Here is a 23,888-nt window from a genome sequence, read left to right as displayed (position 1 = left end):
CTTTAACATTATCTTGAAAACTGATATACATGTATATTAAATGAAATGTTGTAAAACATTTAGGAGGAAGAGAGAAAGAAGAGGTTACGTGAACGTGCTCGTAAATTGATCAGTCAAACACGTGATAGTATAGGGAAACCAGAGAAGGAGTTTATACGTCATATGAGTGGAGATCACCTGTCTCAAACTATACCAGCATCATCTGCTCAACCATCAGCCCTTAATATAGAAGAAACAGGTAAAAATATTAGTAATCTTACTATGTATCGTTGGTCATGACACGGATTTATATTACAGGGATCGGACACTCCCAGTTAACCCTATATAAATGCTTAAATATCTTGTCGTGCACCCGATAAAGGTACATCGATCGATAATCTACCGGCGCTAAGCGTAAATGCCCGTTCGCAACGGATACCTACTTTACAAAATACCATATAGCTTTTCCATTTATTATCCGATTTTGGAAATTTAAAGTTTATTTTGAAGAAAAATACTTGTTTAATTCAAATATCTAATTTATTTTTTAAAGGTATAGTTTATTTGTCCGCAACGGCGATTAAAAAAAATAACTTGACGAAATCCGCGGTAAATTTACATTTTTTATATAAAAAGCAGGTATTTGAAATTAATTATTATGGACACATAATAAATTCAATTTCAAAATAAAAAAGAAGCCGATGTAAGTTATTCACAGATGATCAAAGATGCAATATTTAAGATTTATTGGGTTATGTAGTCAAATTTATTAACGCACAATTGTTTTACGGGTAATGTATTGCGGGCTTTACAATTCGCTCAACACGTGAAGAAAATATTCATTTTTTTAGTACAAAATATTGCCGAGATTTTAATATTGCCATATTCATACAATATTAAAATTTCATTCATAATTTACATCATTATTATCTGGCGGTGCAGTTAAATAGACAATCATCGTAACAGTAAAGCAGGCCCTACTCTCGTGTGGCTGTCTCGATTCCGGCCTTTTTAATGTCACTCGTATATTTTAATTATTCTTTTTATTTGAATGCCTGTAGAAAGATATTTCTGATATTTTTTAATGTAACACTAGAAAAACAAATCTTTACAGTTTGAGTCAGTATTATGCCAAATAAAAGTAACTGTTGATTATTTTTTACACATCGCGACGGATTTATATTGTAATATAAATCCGTGACATCGCTTAAATTTCTTTGAAATTGACACTTCAGAATGTTGTAGGTTCTACAGCAAGCACAAAACGAGTTGATAGATTAACTTCAATACGGCCAGAAATAAGTGATATCATAAGTTGTAATAAGCCGGCGTTATTATGGTCAATTTCCAGAAATAACATAAAGATTGGATATGTATGTTCTTTCTTAATGGAGACAATAGGGTATTTTCTTGCTCCATCTTTTGTTGTCAAATGCAACAAGTGTAAATTATTTTGTGATAATATTATCATCCACCTTATGTGTTTTTGTGCGGTGAACGAAAAGAATATGTCCTATCTTTGGAACTCAGTTATAGATACTTGCGGAATAAATACATTTATAGCCTTACTTGCATTACAACCGTTAGATCAGTGTTGGCGTATTATTCAGCTTGCTATAGAAAATGACGATCAAATGTTGATCAATTATTCAGTTTCAAAGTGCTTGTATAAGGTGATTAAATGATAGACTTAAATTAAGTGGATCTGATTTAAGTAAAACTATTTAAGCACGGAATATGATAAAAATATAGTGTTAAGTTTAGTTCTATATTTATCATCCCACGTGGTATATATTGTCATTGATATTCCTTTATTGCATTGACTTATTGGATGAGATTTTGTCATATACGTACCTTTACATGTCTTTGTTAACTTGTAGGAATCTTGATATTTCGATTTCGAGTTAAGGTTTCTGTATACAAGTGATATCTTAAATGCATTGCATATTGTGATGTTGGATAAATGAAAATATTTCACCAATGTTCATTGTTATATATAATGTAACTGCTTTTTTGCTTGTTATTTGATTTGTATATATGTTCATGCTCTTCAATTTTGGAGGAAATAAAAGTATCTAACCAGGTTGCATGTGATAATTGCAACAATCAAACTTCAAAAACAAATAGAATTTGAATGTATATTTTGTATGTGCGCGGTCTTAAACTACAGTCCATTGTATGTGTAATAAGAAAATAATTATGAAGATGATAGATATAAATACAATGTAAATCTATTTTCTTTATTAACATTTATAAATGAAATTGAAAATATACAAGTCCTTTCATTCCAAATAAATCATTTGACGGGAATTGTGAAGGATAACTATGAAAAAATTCTGTGTCAACATAAAAAATAATATTATAAAACAGTTGTTCTGTATGCCAAAAAAAATGTTTCTTCCTTGCCAATATGATGAATTCATCTATGTACTGAACGCTTTTGTCAATGATCTGATAATATATTTAATACACTAATTAGTAGAATACTACTTTTATACTAATATTCAGGTAATCAAATAAAAGATGTTCAAATCATTTGGAAAAAATTCACAGAAAAAAAGACAAATTTCAAACATGAATTTCTTTAAAAGTATTTAAACAAACAAGAAAAAAATTTTGCATTGCAACCATTAAACCATGTAGAAAATAATTATCTTAATCTGAATCGCGGTAATAATTTGTGCTTGAAGTAAAAGGGCGTCAAAGTGTAGAGAGTATGCCTAAACAATAGGCGAATATTTTTTAAATTAGGTACTATTTTAACTCAGCGTTGCAGCGTTCTATCGGAATATTTTCATATATTAATACTTTAGCGACACAAAATAATACTGTGTCAATACATTAATATGTGTAAAAATTTTCACAAAGCTGCCATAACACCACATACTCTTGTGAAAATCTGTCATATTTCGCACTCCGCGCGTTCCGCCATCTCTCATTCTGTCCACCTTTATCCGATATGCGATTCCGCGCATGCGCGCGGCGAGATTTTAAGCTAAACGATAGTGTCCGATCCTTGTAATATAAATCCGTGGTCATGATAAAAAAGATCACAAATATTATTATTGCAGCCATTTTATCTGTTCTTTATCACTACTAAAGTGTTACTGTAAAATATCTTGCATATCAGACATATTTATCTACTGTTTATACTGGTGATAATAAACCCTGTCTTACAACCCCTTTGTAAGACAGGTCGAGCAGAGCCTCGTTATCACCATAAACGGTTACCCTCGAGCTAGATATTCCGGTCTGTACTGGTAGACAGTGTAAGATTCTTATTTACTAGACATACAGATATACAGTGATTTTGCGAATGTTACACTATTATACATTATATGATTTCCTTTCTGAAAAATCACACTTGTTTTAGAATAGAGTTGTTTAAGTTATATACTAAACCGCATGGACATTGGAACATTACCTCTATTATGATATTCTTTTATTGTTTTTTTTATTAACAAGGTATAGTTGATAAATCTTTTTGTTTTGTAAGATGGAAGGAAAGATTATACAATACAACTTATGAATGTACATGTAAAATGAGTTATTTTTGATAGTATCCTAACTGACTTGAAGCGTTAATCATAGAGATATTGTTCAAATAAAAGTTTGAGTTTGATGCCGCATGTTTTTACTTGGTTATGCTCAAGGGAAGGGAATACAGATAGGGGACGGGAGTCACAGAGAGGGGAGGTGCACTTGCTGTTATTGTTTTGAAATGAAACTTTTCTTCTGTATGTGTCTCAAAACTTAATGTTTTCCCTTGCTTGATGAACTCTTGAGACTTTTTCAAAACTGAAATAAATTACTTTTTTTATTGTTCGAGAATGATCTTCCATTTTTCAGAATGTTCAGAACTAAATGTTATTTTCTTTCCTTCTGATTGTTGTTACCTAACCATGAATCCTTTCATTTCAAATGTGTAATGTGATATGTTGTTACTATATTTCTATATGCATTATGCCACTTTGCTTTATTAGTTCCACTTTACACACGTCAATTACTGAGGTCTTACCTGAATGTTCGTCAACACGGTATGTAGTATGTACCTGGATAACACAAGTAGATATACCTATCTCTATAACTTATCATAACTGATGCATGCACTTTCCTCAAGCACACATAGAATTTTCAGATTCTCCATGCATTGTGAATGGAAAACTTTATTTTATTTTCTTAATTTATTCATTATCAAAATTTTGTAAGAAAAAAATTTCTGTTTTCTTTAATAGATTTACAGTTGACTCCGGTTATAACGAACTCAATGGGACATTAAAATATCGTTCGTTATATCCGAAGTTCGTTAAAAGCGAAGTAGCAACAACTTTCTGACTTGTTTGGATGGGGAAATTTGCCGTGAAAAAGCCATACTCTTCACTGGTTACCTGTGTAACCGGTATTTTACTGCAGCGGTTATTTAATGGTTATTTAATGCAGGGCATTTTATTGAGCAATACATTATGTACATGGTACATAAATTAATTCATGTATTGTCTATAAAGTTCTTACCATTTGTTTTCTTTTGCTATTTGTTTATTATCGTTTGGTTAATATTGCAAACACAAACAGTCGATTACTTGGCAATTATCGGGCATTTACATCAATCAACTGAGGGTGTGAAATACAAATTTTCCGTAACAAGTAGGAAATTATGTTGTGAGAACATTTTTCAAAATCTTTATTCCCTGAAGCCATAACTAACCTGTGCAATCATTCGATTGTTTAATTATCGGATAGTGTTATTCGTGTACTGATCCTAATTGATCGCATCCCGATATTTCAATTATAACAGTTTGTTATAACCGAAGAAATTTAAATGTTTTCCGTCATTTGGGGCCTTGAAAAATGGTTCGTTATAGCCGAAAATTCGCTATAAGCGAGTACGTATTAAGCGATGTGATTTAATATAAAACAAAGAAGGAATCTGCCGGGGATATCAGATTTAGTTCGCTATTAACGATAATTCGTTATAAGCGAGTTCGTTATAAGTGGAGTCGACTGTATATATATTTTAGTATATACCAGTAGTCAAACTACAGTTATAATTGAACAGTTTGTATAGTATTTAATTACATGTACTTGGTATATTTTATCTAAATTTTTGGCTTTGTTAGATTTCAGACTTTGTTGTTTAACCAAGCATTATATAGTGGAGAACTTGGTAATTCTGTACTAGGTATCTATAATAGCTAACTCCTTTAAACATTGGCAAAATATTTGAAAATAGTGGGTTCATCCAAGTATGCAGATCAGGCTTGACTCTCTAGCCTTCTAAACAGAAAGTAATTACTCTTTGCCACAAGTATAGAGCCAGGCCAGCTTGCACTTCCATGCAGTCTGACCAGGCTCTATACTGTTGGCTGAACAACTTCAATTCTTCATCTTGATATCTGTACAGTTAGTAAATGACAATTCCAAAAAATGAAAGCTACATATTTCATTTGGTAAAGGGTTAAATATTGCTTTCTTTTTTGTCAAGGGTTATTATTTATGAACAGGACTGGTGTTTTGTTATTGGCATGGGTATTTTTTTATTAACTGGTTAATAATTTACTTGTGCAATATCAAAGTTAATTTTTGCTTTTTAATGTATCATTTAAGTATAATATAAGTATTATGAAGGATATTTAGGCATAATCAACCCTAGCAAGCATTGAATGATATCACACTATTGTAGTTTGTAGTCTTACACTAATGTCATGTTACTAACACATCTCCTGTTTCCTAGACAATATTCAAGATTTCCATCACTATACATACAACATTAAACAGTATAATTTCCTAGCTCTTAGAGAAGAATTATAGAACTGAAAGAAGCTTCATAAATGAAGTCCTGTAGATCTTATGAATTTTATAGCTCGAAAATAGTCAAATGTTCTTGTGTTACAGGGAGTGAGTGTCATCATAATGACTCTGTTAAAATTTTTACCTTAATATAATACTGGACCTGACATAAATTATCATGTGATGAAAAATTGGGTTGAAGAACATTTAACTTAAAACAACATAGAGTGATAATGCAATATATATATAGAGGATATTGAATGAGTGTAAGTTCAATACTAAATTTATTGCACGAGTTGAATAAAATTATATCATGCGAGTAATATTATTTTATTCAACGAGTGCAATAAATTCAGCAATGAACTTTCACAAATTTAATATTCTATTTATCACATACCCAAAATAAAGACCGTTAAAGTGAAATAAGAGTCATTTTTCATCGACACGCCTATAGTATAACGCTAACATTTAGCGCGTCTTTACACTATGTTTGTATAACGCTAATGACGTCACGTCAAAATATATGCACGGCCGTGCAATATCATATTTACGGAGTCGTAAAATCGGCATGTGTGTATGATAAACTATAATAGTTGTACCGGTATATAAAATACCCAAGTATTGTTTGGTCATCCTTATCATTGGGAATTAATTTTTCAATAGTCATTGTTGAAAAGAATGGTGGCATTTTTTGTTGGTTTTGTACTTAATTAATATTTAGCATGGAACAGAACTTGAAGTATTTTTACTCTAAATTTTTAGTTGAGTTGGATTTTTCTGCATAGCTCACTCACACATATTTTCACACCCTTTTATGGTATATAAGCACAGATGATCCACACTTTCTTTATTTTACAATTTTCTTGTAAACTCATACTTACTTACCTTCATTAGCAGAGATCAACAGAACATCCTTTAGTTTAAGTTATGCCATTGTTTATAGTCTTGAAACTTAAGTAAGTTATATAAAGTGATAAATGATATTTATACGCTAGTCTAATTTCATCTTAAAGTAAACTGCTGATGATTTTTGAAATTCTTGCATAATGTTAATAAAAAAAGTTATTGTTGCATGAACTAGAATTGAGGTTCTCCAAGGTAATTGTTTTCATATCAATACAGATAGATTGTGTGTCAGTTTTATAATAATGATATACTATGATTGTAGCAGAAAGCCCTACAGAACAACCTGATGGTGCCAGATCATCTATGGAACTAAGTTCATCTAAATCAGATCACAAGTTAAAGAAGTTAAGTCTAGCTAAACCCAAGATACAGCTAACATCACCTATATCTCCTGGATTTGAGAAAGAATTCCCTCCAGCACAACAAAGTGAAACGGTATATTAAAATGCTTTCATGGTATTCAGGTATTTAGTTATATTAAAGGGAATTTTAAAATTTTGCAGTTGACTATTTACTTTTTACTAATTATTAATGGTATTCAGTAATTCTGCCTTCAACAAGAGTCATATTGTGTCATATTTGCTGTGCACATGGCAGATGATTGATTATACAGTAATGATAAGTTTTCCAAAACACTGTAAACTTTAAAAGCAGATAGATGGTCAGTCAGCTAGTCAAAGGGATGTGGATTTAGTACCCTGCTATTTCAGTAAAATATTTTTTTCAGTCATACCATATCCTTCAAGGCTTGAAAGTTTAAAAACTTGCTAATGCAACTGTAATAAGGAATGACTGTTTAAAATCTTTAAATCTTTAAAGATATGATATGACAAACACAGAATTTGCCCACGCAAGTTATGAGAAATGACTATTAGTAACTGTAATTAGAAGAATACTTGTATATGATAAATATTTTCATCGTTGCAGCCACCCTCAGATTCTCAGAAGGAAGGAACAAGACGTCCAGTTAATCCACAACAACAAATTTCATTCACTAGTGTAGATTTTGATGATAATGACTCCAGAGGTAAATACTAACTAGGTTATGATTTATCTGTGGGGATTTCCTAATTTTGTAGATATTAATAACATGAAAGATTTTTGTCCTCCAATTGTTTTTATCAGTAGTAGGGAGTCTTAAGATCTTTGGACATCGGATAAGCCATTTTTGGTCATAGGAGCAGCACATGTTTTTCATTGATTATTTGTAAACCCAAACATATGCATGTATTTGTTCTTTATTGCTTTTTCTATTGAATTATGCAGTGAAAATTATAATACTGCTTTAATGTTTTAGAACAAAGTCCTTTCGCAGATGAAGGGGGAAGTGATGATGAGTTTGACATTGAAGATATTTTACGGCAAGCAGAGGTACTGAAATTCAAAAAATGTTCATGCAATATTATGCAAATTTCTGTTTTTGATTTTCTTTTAATTAGGCAAATGATAATCTTTATTGACAAATAAATTACTTTTGAATATGAATGCTACTGGTGATGGTGACAGTCCTGTGACATCAGCATAGAACCAGGACTGATAACTTGTCCAAGCAGTCTGAGAAGCTGTTAAATACCATTCTTTTAAGTATACACAGGCTTAATTCAAAGTTGATGTGGTTATAGTAGATACACATGTAATGTCGGCATATTTTTTAGTTATGCTTTTCTGAATGCTGTTTTGAAAGTTTGACCTTTGTGAAAGCTGTTTAGTTTGACCTTTGTGAAAGGTGTTCATATTAATCTTTTTATTATTGAAACTCCTTGATAAAATAACTGTGAACATTTTCGAAGCAAAAGCAGGACATGATCATTGTACATCTTCAGCAGTGTATAGTTTCAAGGTTAGAATATTTGAGCCGTGCCATGACAAAACCAACATAATGGGTAAAAGTAGAGAAACTGATAGCGAACAGCATTGATCCTGATAAGACTGCGCGGATGCGCAGGCTAGTCTGGATCCATGCTGGTCGCAAACGCACCATGTTGGTTTTGTCGTGACACGGCTCATTTGTATTTCTTGTTTTTCAGAACTTACAAGATACAAACCAATATGTTATGAATGAGATGGAGAATCTAGAGAGAGAGCAAGCACAGATAGATTGTAGAGCTGCCTTACTCGAACGACAGTTACGAAGATGTATGGAGAAAAGTAAGTTCTTTATCAATTATTTTCACATTTCCACATTATGATTTGGTTTGGCTTTTTTGGGGATCACATATAGCGTTTTTTTATCTGAAAGCAATTTCATTTTATGAAGTAGGTAGAGTATTGTTTGTTTTGGATATTTCAATCTTCTCTTTCAGTATTTTTGCCTAGAAGTTTTGTTAAAAGTGAAAATATTTGGGGGGAAAAAGTACTTGTCTAGCTAAAAGTAAAACCAATAACTAATAAAAATACCCCCAGTAATGTGCATAAGGTAATGAACCGACAGCTCTTTATATTAAGACAATTTTTCTTAGAAAAAAATGAAAAGAAGTTGGTGTATTTTTTTTTTTTCTGTTCCGAAACTTTTTTTCAAATCTTTTCCTTAAAGCATTATTTTGTTACAATTTAAAGCAGAAGGCAAGAATGTTAACCGTAAGTTATTTGGGTTTTTTCCCTTATACTATATCTATTAATCCATTTAATACAGAATAGTCTCCCTTTGACCAAGGCTATGTTGCATTAACTTTGCACATTTGTCTCCCTTTGTCCAATTTTGCTGATATTACACAAATTGTATATAAGATTTTGATTTAATATATTGAGATATTTTACAGATGAAAATGCTGGATTGATGGATCAAGTTAAGGATAAGATAGATTTTGGTCCTCTAAATGAAGTTATCTGTAGGTCCTACATGCTTGTAGCATTTATTGACATGCATTGAATTCAGCATGAGAAATTATGTTTTTTCTTTTTTCTCAAAATGGTTTTCTTTTCTTGCAGTGCCAAATAATAACTTTCTGTTTTTAAATAAAAGTGGATTAGTATGCTCAATGTAAAACGCATGTTGTTCATGCTAAAACATCTTTAAAAAATACTGAAGCATTTTTAGGTACCAAACCTTGTAATAAGAAAATTCAGATACATGTATCATGTTTATTACATGTGATCTGTTTTTAAAACAAAAGATATGGTTTATTTACGTACTATGGAATATGTCAACTTTTTTTTTACTTTTGGACATTGGGTGTGAGACAAAAATCTAAGTTGGCAGTGCATGTATGATGTCTTTTCAGTTAATCTATGCCAGGGGCATCAGCTTTATGCAAGAATAACATAACATTTCTGTGAAATAATAACTGTTTCTATCTGAGCTACAAGTTTTTATTTAATGGTGATGTTTTTTTTTCTTCTAAATTGCTTGAATTCTTGCTTCATGTTTACAGCTGTAAGTATAAATCTGTACATGTTCATAAAACTGTTCAAATACCAGTATACCATAATTATAAATGTATATACAAGTATATGTAATGAATTTTCAGAACAATTAAGCTTAAGCTTATGAATAATGATAAACTTGTTGAAAATAAAATGCCTGAAACTAAGTCAGATCACTTTATTTGTTTGGAATACTTTAAGATTAGAATGAATCTTGAGGCAAGCTGCTTTGAGCCGTGCTTTTATGACGTAACTTTACGTTATACAAATGTTTTAAAAGGAAGTTACGTTTACTATAATCAATGAAAAGACTCTTATTCTTTTGACACCGTCTTTTCTTATGGAAATTTAAAGAAATTAAAAAAAATTCTGAAGTTTATTGCGACTCGTGAAATAAATATAAATTTATGTCGCAAGATAAAAATTTTTTTAATGTTAATTTTAAATTAGTATTGTTAATTTAAATATTAACAAGTATGCTGCATTCTATTTTATATAAGTTGTATTTATCAAAATCATCAAATTCTTGTCGTTAAAGAAGTCATTGTAGAATGCATATCAGTTATAAAAATGATGTAATTTTCAGGTAGTAACAAGGCAAAGGAGGAGAAGTTGTTACAGGAATGGTTTATGTTAGTCAACAAGAAGAATGCAGTTATACGTAGACAGATGCAACTTAATATACTGTAAGTATAAACAATATTACTGTAATAGATAAATCAAGCTTGGGACATGTAAATTTTATGTATTCTTTTATACAGTTCAAGATGGTTATCTATATATCTGCCTAGATTTTAAGTCAGGTAACTTCTTAAGTCATAAAACCACCTTAAAATGTAAAATTGTAAGATTTTTTCATTGAAAAAAAATGTGCCAGCCAATACTAGTCTGCATTAATTTCATGGGTAGATACAGTCCTTGCCAGCGGGCTAAAGGGTTATGCTCTATCAAGGTACTCTTACAATACACCCATTGTGTAATACGTTTTATGTACAAAAAGTTGTTCATTCATTTGTGTGTTTATTATTATAAGCTTTTAACCCTTTACCTCATATATAGGCGAAACAACGCACTTTCGACCCCCCCCCCTTTTTTTTTGGCCTGATATTGTGAAAAAATGTCCTATTTGGGCCCCAAACACATGTTTTCGTTTGAGAAATGTTGCTAAAGAAAGTGAGCACTTTTTTGGCGCCGCCCCCCCATTCAAAAGATACATCAGGGGGTTGCCAGAAGGGGGGATGTGCCCCCTTCTGTTTGGGGGGTTTGAAGGGGGGCAGAGTCCCCCTCATCGCCAAGAAAATATTGGACTTGTGAGAGGCTTAAAATGACCCCAGGTCGGTCATAAGATAACGTGTAACCAATGCTGAAAAGCCTTTGACTCTATCTCAATCCCTTGTGAAGTTGCAGCACTTTGAAATAAATTTTGATGAAAAAAATCGAGGCAAAATAGTGTTTTTTGGCAATTTTGAGATGTCCCCTCGTTGCCATGGTAACAGGAAATTTAAGACTGAGCATGTCGTTACAAAGGCAATGGTCCAGTCAACATTTGTGCCAAGTTTGATTAGTATTGAAGTATTTTTCATTGTTTCATAGCAGTTTGAACTTGTAAGGGGAGGCTTTTCAGTGAAAATGGCCATTTTTTACAATATGCTCATGGGGGAAAGAGTTAAGTGCTGCTATTGAAATAAATATAATTTGAACATAAAATATATAGCTGATACTGTGTCACTGTAACATCCTGACTTTATCATGCGCTGATTGCATTCTGCTCAAAAATTATGCATACACTGCAGCTCACTTTTTATTTGCATTAAGACACAACAGTCTGGTTTATTACATATTCAGACAAGTATCATGTGTTTTATACTGCATGTTTGTATCGTCGCTTTTCATTGGACAATCATGATGTTTTATATACACGGCTTCTGTCAAATTACGAAGGTATCTCACTTTTTTCTATAAAAAGGAAGTTTGCTGTATTATAAATTTGTTAAAAATATTCCTGACAGGTTATATGACCTATATAAACAGTTCTTTGCAATGTAACCCTCATCTAGTGGCTTGAGTTATATATGCAAACAATCGTTTATATTATTAATTATAAAGATTGTTGATAGGTTATATGGCCCTATATAAACAGCAAACATCATTTTTTATAGAAAAAAGTAAGATTTGTTCATGAATCGACAACAGCCCTGTATATAAAACTATATAAACGTCACAATTATCCAATGGCCATTGTTTGTTTGTTTTTGGGTTTTACGTTACTGTGTCGATGTGACGTAAAACCCAAAAACAAACAAACAATGGAAAGCGACATTACAAACATGCAGTATCATAAAGGGCCATATAACCTGTCAAAAATCTTTATACCTAATGATATATCTTAAAGGAACAGTGCACCTTTTATCATAAAGACAATAATAATGTTTTATAGCTGACATTGGAGATGGGAGCCTACCAAATAAACAGCTTGATTTCTATAGACTTTCTTTCTCTAAGAAAATAATGTTCCATATTTTCAATGTAGTAATGTAATCAAGTTAAAAAAATTGTTTTATGATTTTAAATTGTAAAAATAATTCCTCCTGCATATTGTTATTTAATGAATAAATATTCTTCATAGAGAAGACAGGTATTAAACAAAGATACTTCAAATGACATAGGAATTATAAGTGTTGGAAATTGTAATAAATCTTGAAAAATAATAGTTTTCTAACAGAAGTTTTGAAAATCACCATACTGTAACATATTTCATGAAGCCTCATTTGGAGGAAGCTAAAATGATTTGGTACAGAGAACCTCTGACATGGTAGTATTTGCTCTAAATCTGTATGTACATAAAGTAGTAATTTTTACAGTGGACATACCGTGGATGGTGTAATACTATAGAAATAAGCTTAACTAGAATTGGTGGAAGTCTGGACACCTGTTAAAGCTCCATCATTGCAGAAACATTTTAAGCCTTTGTGTAACTTATTCAAACCAGCAACTTTCAAATCTTAATCAAACACTTACCATTCTATAGAGTTTTTATTGTAAAGGAAAGGTCAAATAAAAACGTGGCTGTTCTGTTTTCATATTTATTGGATAGTTTTTTTAGAGAAAATATCATGTCAATACAGCCCAACTGGTCAAAAAGAAAACAATTTTTAACACAAGGTCATATTTCACTTAGCAAAAATTGTTCCTAATAAAAATGACCTAACCAAAGCTCATTTAACTTTATTTTAGTTCAGTAAAGCTTTAGTGGCGTTTTTTCATATTTCTTTATAAAGAAATGGTATATTTTTAGGCTGACCACAGTCTTAAGTGGACACTTGGGGCGTGAGCATATTCATTTTGTCCCAGCATGGTTAAATAATCAATATTTGACCACGTTTGTTCAATTTGGTTAATTGTCAATATCGCGTAATGTTTTCCTGCGCGGTATGCCGGGTAGGATGGATTTAATGTTTAATTAGGATAGTGCAAATTTTGGCCAAACACTCCAAATTTCCTCATGTCAATAGCTAAGTTTAGATAGTCATGATTTTTGTACATACACATGTTTAACCAAGGCAATCAAAACTTATTTGCTTGATGTTCACTTTACCTCTAGTCAGTTTCAGAAATGTTTATACTTCTCACATTATGATTTCATAATTAACTGGAACAAACATCATGGTCATTTGTATAGTTGTGTTTGACATCGGACACAAATTGAAATTTTGTTTGCTTAATTTTTCATGGCCTTTTATTGGTGCGAACGATGGAAAACATCCTAACTTTCTCCACAGATATTTGGCACCATTGATGTTATATGCATATAAGAATATAAACGTACATCACTTTGAGGCAATTAAAAATTACGCAATTAAGAAATGAAATTTGAGACTTCAATCTCATCTTTTAAATTATGTAATTACATGTACGTCTATTGATTAATACAATCATCTATTATATACATCTCAACAATAAATTTTATGCAAATCAACTTTTTAAAATTTCACTGTAAATGTTACAGGAAGTTTGAATTAAAAAGTAAATTTTTCTCTCCCTTTTATCAGGGTCTTTCAAATTTCTATTTGAAAAACCCTGCCCTTATCTTTTGATGAAGAATCTTTTAACATTTTTATGTACTTTGTATACTCATGAAATACGGGAAATATTTCTTCTTTTAAATGAAATATCATCATCATTAAAATAGTGTACTTAAACCACATAAATTCTACAGGTGTTATTTATGTGCACAAATTCTTTCACAATGACCACTGTAGGCTTGCTAATCATTACTAATATTACCATAGGTCAGTGAGAAAAAATGTCGGTACTTATGTTCATTAGTGACCATTTAGTTCAGAAGTCCTCCAAATATTTGTGATGACCATATCACTTTAATTGTATCCCAGTATGAGTAATGACTAACATCAAGTACTTAACAACTTGCATATAAACATTGAAATATTTCCGACATATTTCTTAAATAACTGTTTTCGGTAGTCTCTGTAAATGTTATACAACTAAGCAGCTATGAACTTTTAAAGAAGATTAAAATTTAGTAAGGGGGTCTAATCCCATCATAGAGTATTAATGTAAGGACTTTACTAGATTCCTATCAGTGTCCCGATTTGGCACGTTTCCGATACAAGTTGGTCATATGGTCGCCACAGACCTACCGCTGGAAGACTTTGGTCTAGATTTTCTTACAGACCGTCCATTGAAGTAATAGTTACAGACATTACAATAGTAGTGATGTTTTGTGTACAACTGAAAAATCATTTTTAAAGTCGTCATAAGCCGGGCTTAAAATGGAACAAACAGCCCTATAATACTTTTTAATTGCTGTATTACAGTTTATCTGCCACAAATTATGGAAAATATTTACTGTTAGCTGGGGGATGGGGTTTTTATATTACAAAAATTGCTTATAAAGCCATTGTTACTGAAATATATATTGCAATACAGCTCCATTTTTACAGTTTTAACAAGTTAACTTTTAACTTGTATGTTAATAAAAAAATTGAAGAAAATATCATGTAGCAGTTAGAACTATTTGTTGAAAATTGTTGATATGAAAAAAATAGTCAAAAATTTTGTTGAGAAATAATTGTTAAACAATTCAATTTGTATTCTCATAAAATAAGTTTGTGAATTAATTATCTTTGTTAAAAAGCTAAAATTCATTTGGGCTGGGGTGAAGCTAAATCTTTGATACTAATATATAATTATAATTCTTTATTTAGAATAAATTTTCAAGATATTTCCTTTCCTTTCATATTTTTTTTTCAATTTTACAAAATTGACAGAAAGCACTGTTTTGCACCATGTACACCTGTCAGTACTTGGCACTAATACTGTTTTTCTGTTTGATAGTTTATTTACTCTTCTCTCATTCACTAATAGTCAACAAATAAATAGGTGTCAATATTGTTTTCAATTTTCATGATAGGTAATGAATGGTCAAACATTACATGAAATGCAAAGGTGTTAAATAAGGAAGAATTACTTGACAATGTTTCAGGATTTTGTTTGTTCAGGGTCTGATGATCTGTAATTGAAGGGAAGTTGTCATAATCAGGGATTAGAATATTTTCTTTATCTCTAACATGGCTTGTTTAAACAGTGATAAGAAAATATTGATACTTTTTGCAAAAGGAGAAATTGTTGTACTTATTTTTCCCTTCATTTCTATATAAATAAAAACATTTTTTTAAATTATCAATAAGATTCCCTGTATTTTGTATAACACATTGGTCAGTAAATAAATTGTGATATGTTTTGATGACATGAATCTTATCACTTTTTTTCTTTTTTTTTCAAAGTTGGCAGCAGAGAAAACTAAACGTTTCAAGAAAATTAAATGTTAGGATTAAAAGTAAAAAAAAGGAGGATATAGGACCATTTACTAGAACCAGTCAAATTAAATACTCCTTAGAACCAGTCATATGACAGTTTGATGTAAAAATATTTTGCGACCAGTCCCAGCTAATGTTTCCATTTATAGAATTTTCTGGGAGGATGCTGGAAGCTTCAGGCTGAGAGGCTTAAGTTTACTAAGACGATTTTACAAGTATTTTCGTGTGTCAGATTTCTATCTAGGGACCTCATTTGTACATTCTTAGTGTAATCGGCTTGCAATTCCAAGCATATTGGAAATGACGTCTTTCGGGATCCATCAAGATGAGGATGGTATTAGTCGGAGAAAAAAATATCAGAAAATATCTCTCTTTTTTTTCCCATTAAAAATGTTTCTGAAAGTAGCATTATATTACTGTCAGTCTCATTGTTCTTTTATCAAACATGGAACAATTCTGTAAGAAAACAAAGTTATGTTGTATTTCATAGAATAAACAACATACAAATTATTATGTTAACTTGAGTTTCATGTCCACTGGTATGATATATTTAAAAAAAAAATTAAAAAAAAAAGGTATTTATTCCATCCTGTTCTCTTTTGCTTGAACTACACATCACTGTAACTCTTACCATGGTTTCAAAATTATTCAAGACATAATATATACATTACATACATGTCTGCCATTGTGTGATTGTGTTTTATTTAAGATCAATATCTGCAGCTTTAAGATATTTTTGTTGTTGGGTGAATTATTTGTCCCAGTACTAATGTAATAAATAATATAATATGAAAGGTACCAAGCTAGTTATGGAACCAGCATTCTTATTGTGAGCAGTATATTTAATGAATTTCTTCATAACTGTGAAATTACAATCTGTTTCATACATAGTTGCCTATGATTTCTGTCACATTATTATATTTCATGAAACATCATATAAACAAGAATGTCGAGAACTATCTTTTTTTAAGGCAAAGGAAGGACTATATACCTGTAAAAGAGAATTTTTATACGTTTCTGTACTCACACACTGTTGAGTGATCGAGGTATTTATTGTGAGCAGTATATATATCGGGACTGTTATCACATAGAAAGGCGATGTTGTCAGCTCAGCTAAAGCTTTAAGAAGATTAGTAGGTATTAGCAGCACAGAATCTTCCATCATAAATATTCTGAAGCCATTATTTAAAATACAGGGCTGAATCTGCTGTAATAATAACATACAATAAGTGATAATAATGATATACATGAAGATCAATGGTATTTGACTAAATAGCTGGCTTAATACACCAAGATCCTTAGAGAATAGCTTGAAAATACCCTAAGTATATTAAGAAAGTATGATCATCTTGTAGACTTAAACCCATTACATTAATGCCGGCTAAGAAATCTGATTTGGTTCAGGCTTTCCCCTATAAAAGTAGCATAAGAGAAAAGAAAAGAATAGTCCTTATTAAAACTTTGACTTGGAGAAATTTAATAGCTCAATTTTCAAATAAATGTTGTATTTGTGTGTTTTGTTTGTGTGTTTTTAGAATGGAATATTGTGTAAATGTGTATGATTCCTGTGGAAATATTTGTTTAAGAAATTATTTTAATGCTGATATATACTTGCTGTTTCTAACATTTAAAGTTACATGAAAATTGGATTTATTTTCCAAGAAATGCCCAAGAAAAGTCTGAAAACTTAATGTTGACCACCATATGACTCTCTTTGTCATTTACTTGTGATGGAGAAAGTAAGAAAGGGAGGTAATCTTTTCTCCTCTTTTTTGTTGTATTCTCTTTTTTTAATGACTGGACCTTGTACAAGTGCAAATATATTTTTCAGTCTCATGTTGTGTATTCATCAAAATAGATATTAAAAATAAACAAGAAAAAAAAAAGTAGAAATAGAATTTTTTTTCGGATTTTTTTATTCCATTTTTTTCCCTTCATAAACCTAACATTTAATGTGCTCACTACCCCAAAAGAGATCTCAAATATTTTTCTTTATCATTTATGATATTGTTAAAAGATTAGGTATAAAATTTAAAAAATCTTCAAAATAAAGTGATTTCTGTTTTCTTTTATTCATTAATACACATTTCAATGTGATATTAATAGTGAAATTTTAAGTAATGCATTTGATGAAATACATATTTAGTTTTCATATATTGTTCCTGTACACAATTATATATTTTGGATATATTATTTATTTTCAGTGAGAAGGAAGATGACCTGGAGAAGAAGTTTGACCTTTTAAACAGAGAACTGCGAGCCATGATGGCTATTGAAGGTAGGGTCGTATAAACCTTGTAATATATCTATTTATAAATTTTATATAATTCTGATTGGTTGTTGATTTGATGATCAATTTTAAGTGTATTGTTCCGGTCAAGCCTATATTGCGATATTGCAATACATTTGATGATATTGCAATACAGTCAACCCATATTGCAATACAATCAACCCATATTGCAATACAATCAACCCATATTGCAATACAATCAACCTATATTGCAGTACAATCAACCCATATTGCAGTACAATCAACCCATATTGCAGTACATATTGCATCAACCATATTGCAGTACAATCAACCCATATTGCAGTACAATCAACCATATTGCAGTACAATCAACCCATATTGCAGTACAATCAACCCATATTGCAGTACAATCAACCCATATTGCAGTACAATCAACCCATATTGCATAACATTAGTTGTAATAAATAACAAAATAATGCAGAAGCTACTTTTTATTTTGGAAAGGTTAAAAGAATTTCAAACTGTTAATAATGAACTTATTTAAATATTTATGATAGTTTAATATATGTCACTCATTTTCAAACACTGTTGGTACATGGATAAAGTTTCATAGCTTAGAAAAATCAAAATATGTGATTGTACATTTTGATTAGATATGAGACAAAATTGTGGTACAAGGGGTCCATACTGTGGTCTGCGTAGGACAGTGTTGCATTGCAATATAGTGTTATATTGGTATATTATTGCACCACTACAAAATGCCACCAAGTTTTCTTGCTCCCTATCTAAATCTGTTCTAAAAGGATGTCATTAAGAAATAAAACAAGTTATGTCACTTGAGTACAGACTGTTACATTTGCATGTTTATATTGTGAAGATAATTCTAAACTCTGATGATGAATAATAATAAATCAGTATTTTTTTCCATTAATGTTTTTATCATTTCTTTATCTTACTGAATTATCACTATTGTTTTATTGATGAAGCGAATTGATTAGCATTGCATTATCTCCCTTCAATATTTTTTTTTCTATAATTTTTGCTTTTAATTTAACTAAATTGTACCAGTAGTTATAAACATGAAGAATACTTTATAAATCAAATTAAATAGAAAATCAATTTGTTGTAAAATCCTGAAATTTCTTGTTGTTCGTGTTAATGATAGGTATTTTATTTTAATTCCTTTCTTGTAAATTAAATGTATTAAGATAATAAACATACAAAATGAGCTTTTTAGACATCTTTATAATTGATAAAATCTGTTTAATTGAAATTGGTCATATCAATTTGTAATAAATGCTCCGCATCATTTATACAAATGGTAAAACCTTTCTCTTCAATTGAATTTTACAAAATAAGTCACAGAAAATCATTTGACTGCTTAAATTGAGTGTTAGCATGCGATGTAACAAAATGAAATATTTCCATTAAATCAGTCATTACCTGAGTTATCAATTCTATCAAAAGGACAAAAACTAGTACTAATTAATGTTCCCTAAGGCTCGGTCTGAAAGAAGCTTATGTTTTAATTAAGGCAAAAAGGCTTGTCATTTAAGAGTGAGATATCTGATGTACTGCCTATTAGATAGTTTTGTAATAACTAATTTTTTTACTGTAAAAAAGTAATTAGTTTTACCTTTAACCAGGTATTTTCATCACAGGGCGGACTCTAATTGGTAATTAACTGGACAATCTTGGTTGAACAAATGATTGGAATGGTTACAAGCACACTGCAGGTGCATGCTTGATTCTGATATTGTCTGTGAGTGATAGCATGATAACTGATCATTTTACACTATTATTTCTCCCTAAAGGCATACAAAAGAAGCAAATGTGAATTCAATTTCTTGTTTAAAAGGTTACTAGTTATAAGGCTGGGGATTAAAATAATTTGCATAAAAGTTACACAAATTTTATGATAAAATTTGTTTTGAGGAGTGGATATAAAAATGCATTAAGTTGATGTTAATATCTGTATGATAAGGGAGGCATTACATCACAGGCATTCAGTCTAATTGAAATATTTAATTCAGTTTCTTAATGCCTTATTCTCAAATATAAAATTAGATTTTTTAGAGTCCTTGTTATAATGTATTGAGAATCATTTGGTGGGGAAAATGATGAAGGGGAGGGGTTACAGACATATTAGGTTGAGCATGTTACAGACTTGTATACATCCCTCATAATTTAGTATATAAGATGTATAATTGACAAAGATACTACTGTTGTTATTATTGATGTATACTTGATGAAATGGTGTGAAATAGTTAGAGATTAATACACGGCAGAGTAGGGCCTGAAGGTGATTATCTGCCCACAAAATGAATAATGGACCCGAGGGCTTCAGCCTGAGCGCATTATTCATTATCACTTTTCGGCCGTCTATGATGTGTATTAATGTCTTGATAGATTTGATATATATATAATTTTTACATTAATATTTTCTTTCGTTGAAATTCCCTTCTCTGCAACAGTAACTGTAGATTTCTACTGTACTGTACAGTAACTTCTACAGAGTTGCTTCCCTTGTGTATATACCATTCCACACGTTTTATTTTTTTTCAATGAAATTACTGTATTTTGATTTTTAAATTTCAGTAAAATAATGTTTGCACAAATAACACTTAAAATTCTTATAAAATCAAGCGATTTGAGCTAATAACCTACTTTCACTTTACAGCTAGCTGTTTTGATGACGTAAAATGTGACATCATTGTTTCAGTTTGTCCAGGTTATGATTATCATTTATTGGCCCCAGGCTGCAAACTAATAATTAGTCACGTGACACTCATAATCAGTTGAAATCATAGGTAATTTTGTTATTATATATAGTAACAAGTGCATTAAATTTGAATATAACATTTAAAGATTTTTCTCCGCATCATGCATCTTAGCTGATGTCCCAAATATAATGCCAGGCTAGCTTACAGTAAAATGTCATACTTTTTCCCAAGCCCCCAGTATAATGCCATACTGTTGCCGATGTTCTCAGTATAAAGCCATGCTAGCATAATAGACCATGAACAATGTAGCAGGCTAGCTTGCACATATTACCATTAGGTATAATGCAACTACTGATTTTGTATACACAATACTTTCATCAGGCTTGGAATTTTATATAAAAATATTCTTCCAAAGTATACAAAAAGATACAAATTATTGTCTACATTACTGAAAAAATACAACAAAAGAAAAAAATCTTTTAATAGAAAGTTCTGGCTCATTACAATTGCCAGTCGTCACTTATATGCATATTCAAATGTTTGAACATGTATTTGTACATATGCTTACTGTATCCTGTTATATCTGAAACAAAAAATTAGTTTCTGTTCAAGAATATAATGTTCTGGGTAACAAACCAACTTGAAGATTGGACTTTAAAAAACATCTGATGTAGTTAATTGTGTAATTCAATGCCAGTTAGCATTTGTAATTTTCCTCATCATTGCCACTTGTTCAGTCAGAAAAGTGCATTTGAAAACTGCTTTTAGAAGAGTGGAAACAAAGATCATCTTTTGATCTGCATATTGTTTGATTTATAGAAAAGACAAAATGCACACATCTGGTGGATCTCAGCTAGTAAATTATCCCGGTGATTTCAGGCATTCACAACTTGTTCACCTTGATTAGTTGTCTTAGGACAGAAGAAGAGAAGTTACCTGTACACCGTTAGATCCCTTTGTCCCCGTATAATTAGAAAAAAAAGTGAATCATCACTGGTCATTATTTGTTACTAAGTCTGCATGATTTAGATTTTAAAATGCACCTTTGATAGAACAGCAAGTTAAATTTATAGCTTTTGTTTTCCAAATATGACCAGTCTGTTGTAAAATATGTTATTTGCTCTCTTTTATATGTAAAAAGTATTCAGAATATAATATGAAATTATTACCAAAATAAAACATAGAAAATAAAATTACAGAAATTATTCTTAAATAAAATACATTATGACTTATCTAATAACTTGACTATTCACAAGTAGCAAAATTTAGGTTCAATAGATTTTTTGTATGAATTGAATATAATTGGAACATTTTTGGAATAAAGTCAAATTAGGTAAAAATGAGTATTATTTGTTTGTATCATTGAAGCAAACAGTTATTTGCCAGGCCTAATCCTTCATAATTGGTCATAGAGGAAGTGGAAACATTTAAACTGACCATATGGTGGGAACAAGAAGTCATTGAAATACATGTCCACCATGCCAACTGTCTTCATGTTCATGTCATTATTCCATACAACCTGAAACTCTTATGTTTTTATACACACATATCAAACATTCAAAATGTGGAATCATTGTTTGCTTAACTAATAAATCTGTTTCTAATTTTTATGTTCTAAAATATTTATAAACATAGTGGGATCTTTACTTAGTCTGTGAATATTTAAAGAAAGGTGTCTTGATGCTTTCACAATCAAACTGAAGAAGTTTCACTTTTACTTTTTTTTTATTGTACCTTTAGCATTAAGGTCTATTCTTTTAAATCACTTGTTTGTTTTTCAATTTGTGTAATATGAAGGGATGATATTACAATGTTTTGGTACATTGAATAATGATAATTTTGTATTGCACTGTCTTTGTGTAGTGTTTCAAGTTGGTAGGTCATAGGTCAGGCCACACAGATACTGGTCATATCCCTGAAATATTGCTCTTCAAGGTGACTGACAGTTATATATAAGGTGATATTTATTTGAATAAGGCAGGTAAAGAATTAATTATGATTAATTGAAATAGACTACCTGCAGAAAGCTGCACCAGTCTGCAGGGGAATATGTGACCACATGTCCAACAGTAGACCCCACATTACATTGTACAGATTCTGGTGAAACTTGATACAAGAATGGTGGTTGTCACCACAGAATGGCGTGTGCCAATTGTCAGTCAGTGTTCTGATATGTACACCACAACAACTGGCCCCAACTGTTTAGTTATATCTCATTCAGGTGTGATTTTACTGCTGCAATTAGATTTTTCCTGATGTGAAATATGGACAGAACAAATCATTTATTTTGACTGTATTAAGAGACTCCCTGTCATATGTGACCTTTTTCTGAAGGTCCCTTGGAAAGTCACATATGACAGTCTTGACTGTACTAGCATAAATTGTCATGCAGAATTGAAGAAAAAACGTATTTGAAATCTCAGAAATGGCCATACTTGGATATAGTGCCTTTAGCAGAATTTAAAAAAAAAATGCAAAATTTCACTCTTTCAGTATATTTTTGGAACTATTTTAGCACACATTCTATCAAAAACAAAATACATGATGAAAAATGTGATGATATAATTATTATATCTTACATAAGGAATTATCAAGAAATGGAAACACTACACCAACTTATAAGAAAGTAAAGTTGAGCTTGAGACATAAAAAATAAATATATTCTTTCATTATGAATATTTATGTTATGTCACCTTATCTTACGATATATTGTTAGAATTGTCAAGAGTCTTCCATATTTCAGCTTTTATCATGTCTATCTACAAGGGAGAAAAAAGTAGGCATGCTACATTACATTCAACATGTTCACATCATGTGTGCAAAATCGGGCGCACAAATCAAAGGATGTTGCCGTAGAAACTATTCCTTAATGGATGAGATTATCATATCTAAATATTCATACTGTAACATGTGCTTGTCAACGTAGATTCATAAACGAGAAATTTTACTGTTTTTTCCATGATTGTTACAGGAAATAAATAGACAGCTGACTTCGATATCAATTCTTATAATCCCTTGTATGCATATTACGCCAAACCTTTC

At 30.8% G+C, this 23,888-nt stretch overlaps 1 protein-coding gene across 11 annotated transcripts in view; it reads left to right on the top strand.

Annotated features, from left to right (window-relative positions):
* LOC132721708 (EH domain-binding protein 1-like) overlaps positions 1 to 23,888 on the top strand; it is a 58,047-nt gene that overhangs the window by 25,420 nt on the left and 8,739 nt on the right. For 7 of the 11 annotated variants that reach the window (XM_060706079.1, XM_060706070.1, XM_060706072.1 and 4 more), the window contains exons 16-24: positions 64 to 238; positions 3,963 to 4,016; positions 6,935 to 7,107; positions 7,600 to 7,699; positions 7,970 to 8,043; positions 8,700 to 8,820; positions 9,432 to 9,504; positions 10,626 to 10,721; positions 18,077 to 18,150. In XM_060706079.1, coding sequence (XP_060562062.1) covers positions 64 to 238; positions 3,963 to 4,016; positions 6,935 to 7,107; positions 7,600 to 7,699; positions 7,970 to 8,043; positions 8,700 to 8,820; positions 9,432 to 9,504; positions 10,626 to 10,721; positions 18,077 to 18,150 — 940 coding nt within the window. Of the gene's footprint in view, positions 1 to 63; positions 239 to 3,962; positions 4,017 to 6,934; positions 7,108 to 7,599; positions 7,700 to 7,969; positions 8,044 to 8,699; positions 8,821 to 9,431; positions 9,505 to 10,621; positions 10,722 to 18,076; positions 18,151 to 23,888 lie in introns of all 11 variants that reach the window. The other 4 variants (XM_060706078.1, XM_060706081.1, XM_060706080.1 and 1 more) reach the window with 4 other exon arrangements.

Source organism: Ruditapes philippinarum, unplaced genomic scaffold (assembly GCF_026571515.1).
Source record: "Ruditapes philippinarum isolate M1 unplaced genomic scaffold, ASM2657151v2 ctg831_1_1_1_1, whole genome shotgun sequence".
Classification (NCBI taxonomy): Eukaryota; Metazoa; Mollusca; class Bivalvia; order Venerida; family Veneridae; genus Ruditapes; species Ruditapes philippinarum.
The sequence above is the reverse complement of the archived record's forward strand: the minus strand, read 5'-3'. Positions and strand labels throughout refer to the sequence as shown.